Raw genomic sequence first — 10,288 nt, 5'->3', positions numbered from 1 at the left:
TTGAGGGGGTGGGTGAGGGGCTTGCTGTAGTGTAGTTGGCAGGGGAGGGGTGGGTGAGGGGGCTTGCTGTAGTGTAGTTGGCAGGCTGAGGGGGGTGGGTGAGGGGCTTGCTGTAGTGTAGTTGGCAGGGGAGGGGGTGGGTGAGGGGGCTTGCTGTAGTGTAGTTGGCAGGCTGAGGGGGGTGGGTGAGGGGGCTTGCTGTAGTGTAGTTGGCTGGCTGAGGGGGTGGGTGAGGGGCTTGCTGTAGTGTAGTTGGCAGGCTGAGGGGGGTGGGTGAGGGGCTTGCTGTAGTGTAGTTGGCAGGCTGAGGGGGGGTGGGTGAGGGGGGCTTGCTGTAGTGTAGTTGGCAGGCTGAGGGGGTGGGGGCTTGCTGTAGTGTAGTAGGCAGGCTTGAGGGGGTGGGTGAGGGGGCTTGCTGTAGTGTAGTTGGCAGGGGAGGGGTGGGTGAGGGGGCTTGCTGTAGTGTAGTTGGCAGGCTGAGGGGGTGGGTGAGGGCGCTTGCTGTAGTGTAGTTGGCAGGGGAGGGGGTGGGTGAGGGGGCTTGCTGTAGTGTAGTTGGCAGGGGAGGGGTGGGTGAGGGGGCTTGCTGTAGTGTAGTTGGCAGGCTGAGGGGGTGGGTGAGGGGGCTTGCTGTAGTGTAGTTGGCTGGCTGAGGGGGTGGGTGAGGGGCTTGCTGTAGTGTAGTTGGCAGGCTGAGGGGGTGGGTGAGGGGCTTGCTGTAGTGTAGTTGGCAGGCTGAGGGGGTGGGTGAGGGGGCTTGCTGTAGTGTAGTTGGCAGGCTGAGGGGGGGGGGTGAGGGGGCTTGCTGTAGTGTAGTTGGCAGGCTGAGGGGGTGGGTGAGGGGCGCTCTGTAGTGTAGTTGGCAGGCTGAGGGGGTTGGGTGAGAGGGCTTGCTGTAGTTGGCAGGCTTTGGGGGTTGGGTGAGGGGGCTTGCTGTAGTTGGCAGGCTGAGGGGGGGTGGGTGAGGGGGCGCTCTGTAGTGTAGTTGGCAGGCTGAGGGGGGTGAGGGGGCTTGCTGTAGTGTAGTTGGCAGGCTGAGGGGGGTGGGTGAGGGGGCTTGCTGTAGTGTAGTTGGCAGGGGAGGGGGTGGGTGAGGGGCTTGCTGTAGTGTAGTTGGCAGGCTGGGGGGGGTGAGGGGGCTTGCTGTAGTGTAGTTGGCAGGCTGAGGGGGTGGGTGATTGGGCTTGCTGTAGTGTAGTTGGCAGGCTGAGGGGGTGGGTGAGGGGGAATGCTGTAGTGTAGTTGGCAGGCTGAGGGGGTGGGTGAGGGGCGCTCTGTAGTGTAGTTGGCAGGCTGAGGGGGTTGGGTGAGAGGGCTTGCTGTAGTTGGCAGGCTTTGGGGGTTGGGTGAGGGGCTTGCTGTAGTTGGCAGGCTGAGGGGGGGGGGTGAGGGGGCGCTCTGTAGTGTAGTTGGCAGGCTGAGGGGGGTGAGGGGGCTTGCTGTAGTGTAGTTGGCAGGCTGAGGGGGTGGGTGAGGGGGCTTGCTGTAGTGTAGTTGGCAGGGGAGGGGGTGGGTGAGGGGGCTTGCTGTAGTGTAGTTGGCAGGCTGAGAGGGGGGTGAGGGGGCTTGCTGTAGTGTAGTTGGCAGGGAGGGGGTGGGTGAGGGGGCTTGCTGTAGTGTAGTTGGCAGGCTGAGGGGGTGAGGGGGCTTGCTGTAGTGTAGTTGGCAGGCTTGAGGGGGGGTGGGTGAGGGGCTTGCTGTAGTGTAGTTGGCAGGGGAGGGGTGGGTGAGGGGGCTTGCTGTAGTGTAGTTGGCAGGCTGAGGGGGGGTGGGTGAGGGGGCTTGCTGTAGTGTAGTTGGCAGGGAGGGGGTGGGTGAGGGGCTTGCTGTAGTGTAGTTGGCAGGCTGAGGCTGGGGGGGAGGGGGCTTGCTGTAGTGTAGTTGGCAGGCTTGAGGGGGGTGGGTGAGGGGGCTTGCTGTAGTGTAGTTGGCAGGGGAGGGGTGGGTGAGGGGGCTTGCTGTAGTGTAGTTGGCAGGCTGAGGGGGGGGTGAGGGGCTTGCTGTAGTGTAGTTGGCAGGGGAGGGGGTGGGTGAGGGGCTTGCTGTAGTGTAGTTGGCAGGGAGGGGTGGGTGAGGGGCTTGCTGTAGTGTAGTTGGCAGGCTGAGGGGGTGGGTGAGGGGGCTTGCTGTAGTGTAGTTGGCAGGGGAGGGTGGGTGAGGGGCTTGCTGTAGTGTAGTTGGCAGGGGAGGGGTGGGTGAGGGGCTTGCTGTAGTGTAGTTGGCAGGGGAGGGGTGGGTGAGGCGGCTTGCTGTAGTGTAGTTGGCAGGCTGAGGGGGGTGGGTGAGGGGGCTTGCTGTAGTGTAGTTGGCAGGGGAGGGGTGGGGTAGGGGGCTTGCTGTAGTGTAGTTGGCAGGGAGGGGTGGGTGAGGGGCTTGCTGTAGTGTAGATGGCAGGGGAGGGGTGGGTGAGGGGGCTTGCTGTAGTGTAGTTGGCAGGCTGAGGGGGGGTGAGGGGGCTTGCTGTAGTGTAGTTGGCAGGGCTTGAGGGGGTGGGTGAGGGGCTTGCTGTAGTGTAGTTGGCAGGGGAGGGGTGGGTGAGGGGGCTTGCTGTAGTGTAGTTGGCAGGCTGAGGGGGTGGGTGAGGGGCTTGCTGTAGTGTAGTTGGCAGGGGAGGGGTGGGTGAGGGGGCTTGCTGTAGTGTAGTTGGCAGGCTGAGGGGGTGGGTGAGGGGGCTTGCTGTAGTGTAGTTGGCAGGGGAGGGGGTGGGTGAGGGGGCTTGCTGTAGTGTAGTTGGCAGGCTGAGGGGGTGGGTGAGTGGGCTTGCTGTAGTGTAGTTGGCAGGGGGGGTGGGTGAGGGGGCTTGCTGTACTGTAGTTGGCAGGCTGAGGGGGGTTGGGTGAGGGGCTGTGCTGTAGTGTAGCTGGCTGGAGTAACTGATTCACACTATAGGGCCAAACTGAGCAGAACTGAACTGGGCTGGTTATTCTTTTACCTGGAACCGTGCTGGAAAGGACAATGTGGAAATAAAATATCTGAGTCGGTACAGTACAGGTCAGCCCTATAGTTCAGATCAGGCAAAGGAAGATATAGGCTAGGGAGGTCTTCATGGTTTCAGGGAAGATATAGGCTAGGAAGGTCTGCATGGTTTCAGGGAAGATATAGGCTAGGAAGGTCTTCATGGTTTCAGGGAAGAGGCTACAGTAGATCTATATGAGCCCAGTGAAGAGAAAACTGGTCCTCTTCAACCACACATGGTCATATACAGCCACTGTATACATACAGGAAGAAAAGAGAAAGAGAGAGACCAATGGACAGAGAGGAGAGGAGAGAAAGAGAGGCCGATGGACAGAGGAGAGAGAGAGAGAGACCGATGGACAGAGAGGAGAGAGAGAGAACGACAGGTGGACAGAGAGGAGAGAAAGAGAGATGGACAGAGAGGAGAGAAAGAGAGATGAACAGAGAGAAGAGAAAGAGAGATGGACAGAGAGGAGAGAAAGAGAGATGGACAGAGAGGAGAGAAAGAGAGATGGACAGAGAGGAGAGAAAGAGAGATGGACAGAGGAGAGAAAGAGAGATGGACAGAGGAGAGAAAGAGAGATGGACAGAGGAGAGAAAGAGAGATGGACAGAGGAGAGAAAGAGAGATGGACAGAGAGGAGAGAAAGAGATGGACAGAGGAGAGAAAGAGAGATGGACAGAGAGGAGAGAGATGGAGAGAAGGACAGAGGAGAGAGAGATGGACAGAGAGGAGAGAAAGAGAGATGGACAGAGGAGAGAAAGAGAGATGGACAGAGAGGACGGAGAGAAAGAGAGATGGACAGAGAGGACGGAGAGGAGAGAAGGACAGAGGAGAGAAAGAGAGATGGACAGAGAGGAGAGAAAGAGAGATGGACAGAGAGGAGAGAAAGAGAGATGGACAGAGAGGAGAGAAAGAGAGATGGACAGAGGAGAGAGATGGACAGAGAGGAGAGGACAGAGGAGAGAAAGGGAGATGACAGAGAGGAGAGAAGGACAGAGAGGAGAGAACGACAGGTGGACAGAGAGGAGAGAAAGAGAGATGGACAGAGGAGAGAAGAAGAGAGAAGCACAGAGAGGAGAGAAGTTAGACACTAGACCACAGGCTGCTAAAATGCATGGCTGTTTGTTGAAAATGTAGAGAATGATCTAGGACCCACCTCAGAGATATTCACCTCAGATGCAGGACTCACCTCAGATCCAGGACCCACCTCAAGATATTCATCTCAGATCCAGAACCCACTTTAGAGATATTCATCTCAGATGAAGGACCCACCTCAGAGATATTCATCTCAGATCCAGGACCCACCTCAGAGATATTAATCTCAGATCCAGGACCCACCTCAGAGAGATTCATCTCAGATAAAGGACTCACCTCAGTGATGTTCATCTCAGCCACTCCTTCTCCCTCTTTGTCTAGCTGCTGGAAAGATCCTGTAACAATAGTAAGTACATTTATGAATGAAAACTATGTTGGATATGACCAGGGTCATGTCGATTAGACACCAAATGGAAGAAAACAAGGAGGGACTACCTAGACTGCAATGAGAAAAAGGGGTTTAAAGCATTAACGGTTGCCAAGGTAACTGGTTTAGCATACATTAGGTCTACACACAGTACATCCATCTTCATTAACTAACAGTACAGTACTTACTAAACATGGCTTCCAGTTTGACCAGACAGCAGATGAAGTTGTCAAAGTCTATGGCCTCGTTCTCAGCATAGCGAGCCACCAGGACCTGATTCAGCCTGTTGTTCAGTTTAAAACCTACGAGGGAGACGGCAGAGTCAGTAGTGTGTGTGTGTGTGTGTGTGTGTGTGTGTGTGTGTGTGTGTGTGTCTATACCTGCCGACTCCACAGCAAGTCGCATCTCATAGGAGCTCATGGATCCTGACTTGTCCATGTCATATTCTCTATAGATGACCTACCAATAAAACACACAGATATCATATTCTCTATAGATGACCTACTGATAAACACACAGATATCATATTCTCTATAGAAACACACAGATATCATATTCTCTATAGATGACCTACCAATAAAACACACAGATATCATATTCTCTATAGATGACCTACCGATAAACACACAGATATCATATTCTCTATAGATGACCTACTGATAAACACACAGATATCTATAGAAACACACAGATATCATATTCTCTATAGATGACCTACCGATAAACACACAGATATCATATTCTCTATAGATAAACACACAGATATCACATTCTCTATAGATGACCTACCGATAAACACACAGATATTATAGACATAGGCCGGGATTCAATTTCTGGTCGCGTTATGTCGCACACATGCACAGCGTTTACCATGAAATGCGATCTCTGCGAACGTCATGGAAAACGGCTATAAAATAAACATTGTCAGATTCATAGTGCCTGGCGCTATAGCGCACCTTGGATTGAATCATGGCCATACAGATTTCAAAAGGTAGGAAATACATGCATTTCTTTGAATGATTCAGTATATTAGGTTCACATGTATGGAAGTATATACTCAGTGGCCAGTTTATTAGGTACACCCATCTAGTACCAGGTCAGACCCCCCCTTTTGCCTCCAGAACAGCCTGCATTCTTGTGGACATGGAAACGTTGCTCAATTGGTATCAAGGGACCTAACGTAATGCCAGGAAAACATTCCCCACACTCCATTACACCACCAGTCTGTACCGTTGACACCAGGCATGATGAGACCATGGACTCATGCTGCTGATGCCAAAACCTGACTCTGCCATCAGCATGACGCAACAGGAAGTGGGACTCGTCAGACCAGGAGATGTTTTTCTCCTCATTGTCCAGCGTTGGGGATGGCGTGTCCAGTGTAGCTGCTGCTTCTTCTTCTTGTGTTTAGTTGATAGGAGTGGAGCCCCGGTGTGGTCGTCTGCTGCAATAGCCAATCAGTGACAAGGATCGACGAGTTGTGCGTTCCGAGATGACACGCCGTTATTTGACTGTTTGTGGCACGCCTGTTAGTTTGCACGACCCTTGACCCGGCGTGCCTGGCATCGACGATCATACCATCCTCAACGTCGCTTAGGTCACTTGTTTTGCCCATTCTAACGTTCAATCGAACAGTAACTGAATGCCTCGATGCCTGTTTGCCTGCTGTATATAACGAGCCACGGCCACGTGACTCACTGTCTGAAGGAGCGATCAAATTTTTTTTTTGTGAACGGGGTGGTGTACCAATTAAACAGTGTATATGCTGTTATTCCTGTTACTGTAGTTGTACAAAAGGCTGTAGATTGATGCAGAGTGTCACGCCCTGGCCATAGAGAGGTGACTAGGGTGGGCATTCTATGTTCATTTTCTATGTTTTGGATTTCTGTGTCTGTTTGGCCGGGTGTGGGTTCTCAATCAGAGGCAGCTGTCAATCGTTGTCTCTGATTTGAGAACCATACTTAGGTAGCCTTTTCCCCCCCTGGTGTTTGTGGGTCGTTGCTTTCTGTTTTTGTGTTTTGCGCCTGACGGAGCTGTTTCGGTTGTTCTTTTTGTTACGTTGTATTTCGTGTTCAGTTCTAAATGACGAACACGTACCACGCTGTGCCTTGGTCCTCAACTTCCACCAACTACAACCGTTACACAGAGTCATATTAAATTAATCAGTGTTGTGCACCTTAGGAATTACAGTCCCCTTAAACGGGCTACTCAGTGTATATGCTGGGTACTTCCTGTTATTGCAGTTGTATAAAAGGCTGTAGATTAATGCAGAGTCATATGGAATATGAATCAGTATTGTATTGAATAGTAATGAATATGAATCAGTATTGTATTGAATAGTAATGAATATGAATCAGTATTGTATTGAATAGTAATGAATATGAATCAGTATTGTATTGAATAGTAATGAATATGAATCAGTATTGTATTGAATAGTAATGAATATGAATCAGTATTGAATAGTAATGAATATGAATCAGTATTGTATTGAATAGTAATGAATATGAATCAGTATTGTATTGAATAGTAATGAATATGAATCAGTATTGTATTGAATCAGTATTGTATTGAATAGTAATGAATATGAATCAGTATTCTATTGAATAGTAATGAATATGAATCAGTATTGTATTGAATAGTAATGAATATGAATCAGTATTCTATTGAATAGTAATGAATATGAATCAGTCATATAAATGAATCAGTATTGTCCACCTTCAAGACAGATACAAACTGGGCCCTAAGGAATTGAATCAGGAATGAATCAACCCTTAGCTCTCACCAACAACAGTACACAGTGACAGAAGAACTAGGTATATGTCCCAAACCCTAATTGTCCAGGGTAACTCTAACCCAGATAAATCTCTGGGCCGTAGTACATTATATTAGGAATAGGGTGCCGTTGAGGATTCAAGCCAGGCCTTACCAGCCACTTCCTGATCTTATTCCAGAGCATCTGGAACTCTACCAGGCCTTACCAGCCACTTCCTGATCTTATTCCAGAGCATCTGGAACTCTACCAGGCCTTACCAGCCACTTCCTGATCTTATTCCAGAGCATCTGGAACTCTACCAGGCCTTACCAGCCGCTTCCTGATCTTATTCCAGAGCATCTGGAACTCTACCAGGCCTTACCAGCCGCTTCCTGATCTTATTCCAGAGCATCTGGAACTCTACCAGGCCTTACCAGCCACTTCCTGATCTTATTCCAGAGCATCTGGAACTCTACCAGGCCTTACCAGCCGCTTCCTGATCTTATTCCAGAGCATCTGGAACTCTACCAGGCCTTACCAGCCGCTTCCTGATCTTATTCCAGAGCATCTGGAACTCTACCAGGCCTTACCAGCCACTTCCTGATCTTATTCCAGAGCATCTGGAACTCTACCAGGCCGAGACGGGCAGTGCCATCCTTCTGGGGGATTTGCTGAGTCAAGGAATGTAAAAAAAAAGAAGGAAACTCATCAGTCAGCCAATCAGAAACATGCTGCTAGTGTGGAGACCCTGTTCAATACCGACAGCATAAAGGGAGCTGATTCGCCAGAGGGCTGTCAAATCAAAAGGGTTCTCAAGCCTATAGGGTCTTGAGAGACCACTGGCCAATCCCAACTCTTTAGAATTAACAAAGGGGAGGGCGAGTCCTGTCCAGCGTACGGGTGTGGGGGGAGGATACATCCATGAGGCTGACCATGGTCCTACAGGACTCCATACTGAAGCCGTCTGTCTTCAGGTCTTCGTCTGAAATCAAACAACAAACCAGTCAAACTGATGATCTGAGTCTTCCCACAGCAGAACCCACAAGGCTATACCTCCTGTCCCCCTGAGAAGGGGGGCATACACTAATGGTGGACTGGGTTTGGGGTTTGGGCTATCAGGAAATATGTGGGTTCACACCACAGGAAAACCGCTGTACTCACGTCTAGTCACTACTCTGTTCAGGATGGTCCTAAGCTCGCGGACAGAAATCTCCATGTCCTAAAACACAGAAGGGCGATTGAGGGAAAAAAAAAAAAAGTCTTAGACATAGCGTAGGTTTAGAAAAATCTCAAAGGTCCAACCTTTAAACAATCTTGGAACAAAGTAGTTCTAGAATATTTGTTATCTGAATTAGATATAGCATAACTGATAATCCTACGATGGACATCTCTAACGTAGCTAACAGCTAACAAGCCAATAAAGGAAACCCACCTCTCCTGCCAGCTGAGAAAACATAGATTTGAATGAGTCTTCGATGTCATCTTCACTGATGTCATCCTACAAGAGAACAGGGGAATACAATTTTTTAATTTTTTACATTCCAACCATTTAATCAGAAGGTCAGGATGTACAATATAAAACCATAGTAACAGTCGAGACAGCTACAATGTGTCAACATTAGTCTTATGTTCTACCCATAGTAGTTATGGTAGTGACTGTTCTACCCATAGTAGTTATGGTAGTGACTGTTCTATTCATAGTAGTGACTGTTCTACCCATAGTAGTTATGGTAGTGACTGTTCTATTCATAGTAGTTATGGTAGTGACTGTTCTACCCATAGTAGTTATGGTAGTGACTGTTCTACCCATAGTAGTTATGGTAGTGACTGTTCTATTCATAGTAGTTATGGTAGTGACTGTTCTATTCATAGTAGTTATGGTAGTGACTGTTCTATTCATAGTAGTTATAGTAGTGACTGTTCTACCCATAGTAGTTATGGTAGTGACTGTTCTACCCATAGTAGTTATAGTAGTGACTGTTCTACCCATAGTAGTTATGGTAGTGACTGTTCTATTCATAGTAGTTATGGTAGTGACTGTTCTACCCATAGTAGTTATGGTAGTGACTGTTCTATTCATAGTAGTTATGGTAGTGACTGTTCTATTCATAGTAGTTATGGTAGTGACTGTTCTATTCATAGTAGTTATGGTAGTGACTGTTCTATTCATAGTAGTGACTGTTCTACCCATAGTAGTTATGGTAGTGACTGTTCTATTCATAGTAGTTATGGTAGTGACTGTTCTACCCATAGTAGTTATGGTAGTGACTGTTCTATTTATAGTAGTTATGGTAGTGACTGTTCTACCCATAGTAGTTATGGTAGTGACTGTTCTATTTATAGTAGTTATGGTAGTGACTGTTCTATTCATAGTAGTTATGGTAGTGACTGTTCTATTCATAATAGTTATGGTAGTGACTGTTCTATTTATAGTAGTTATGGTAGTGACTGTTCTATTCATAGTAGTTATGGTAGTGACTGTTCTATTCATAGTAGTTATGGTAGTGACTGTTCTACCCATAGTAGTTATGGTAGTGACTGTTCTATTCATAGTAGTTATGGTAGTGACTGTTCTATTCATAGTAGTTATGGTAGTGACTGTTCTATTCATAGTAGTTATGGTAGTGACTGTTCTACCCATAGTAGTTATGGTAGTGACTGTTCTATTCATAGTAGTTATGGTAGTGACTGTTCTATTCATAGTAGTTATGGTAGTGACTGTTCTATTCATAGTAGTTATGGTAGTGACTGTTCTATTCATAGTAGTTATGGTAGTGACTGTTCTATTCATAGTAGTTATAGTAGTGACTGTTCTATTCATAGTAGTGACTGTTCTACCCATAGTAGTTATGGTAGTGACTGTTCTATTCATAGTAGTTATGGTAGTGACTGTTCTATTCATAGTAGTTATGGTAGTGACTGTTCTATTCATAGTAGTTATGGTAGTGACTGTTCTATTCATAGTAGTTATGGTAGTGACTGTTATATTCATAGTAGTTATGGTAGTGACTGTTCTATTCATAGTAGTTATAGTAGTGACTGTTCTACCCATAGTAGTTATGGTAGTGACTGTTCTATTCATAGTAGTTATAGTAGTGACTGTTCTATTCATAGTA

General features: G+C 48.1%; 1 protein-coding gene across 1 annotated transcript in view; it reads right to left on the bottom strand.

Moving 5' to 3' along the window:
• Window positions 1-2,790: 2,790 nt before the first annotated feature.
• Window positions 2,791-10,288, bottom strand: part of LOC115122460 (calpain-1 catalytic subunit) — a 62,953-nt gene continuing 55,455 nt past the window's right edge. The window contains exons 17-24 of the mRNA XM_065008451.1: window positions 8,605-8,670; window positions 8,334-8,391; window positions 8,090-8,154; window positions 7,763-7,831; window positions 4,801-4,879; window positions 4,609-4,722; window positions 4,330-4,388; window positions 2,791-3,208 (exon numbers count right to left, since the gene is read on the bottom strand). Coding sequence (XP_064864523.1) covers window positions 3,182-3,208; window positions 4,330-4,388; window positions 4,609-4,722; window positions 4,801-4,879; window positions 7,763-7,831; window positions 8,090-8,154; window positions 8,334-8,391; window positions 8,605-8,670 — 537 coding nt within the window. The 3' untranslated portion in view covers window positions 2,791-3,181. The remainder of the gene's footprint in view (window positions 3,209-4,329; window positions 4,389-4,608; window positions 4,723-4,800; window positions 4,880-7,762; window positions 7,832-8,089; window positions 8,155-8,333; window positions 8,392-8,604; window positions 8,671-10,288) is intronic.

The sequence above is a fragment of the Oncorhynchus nerka genome, linkage group LG23 (genome assembly GCF_034236695.1).
Source record: "Oncorhynchus nerka isolate Pitt River linkage group LG23, Oner_Uvic_2.0, whole genome shotgun sequence".
Lineage (NCBI taxonomy): Eukaryota > Metazoa > Chordata > Actinopteri > Salmoniformes > Salmonidae > Oncorhynchus > Oncorhynchus nerka.
Note: the sequence above shows the minus strand (reverse complement) of the source record. Positions and strands in the feature narration are given on the sequence as shown.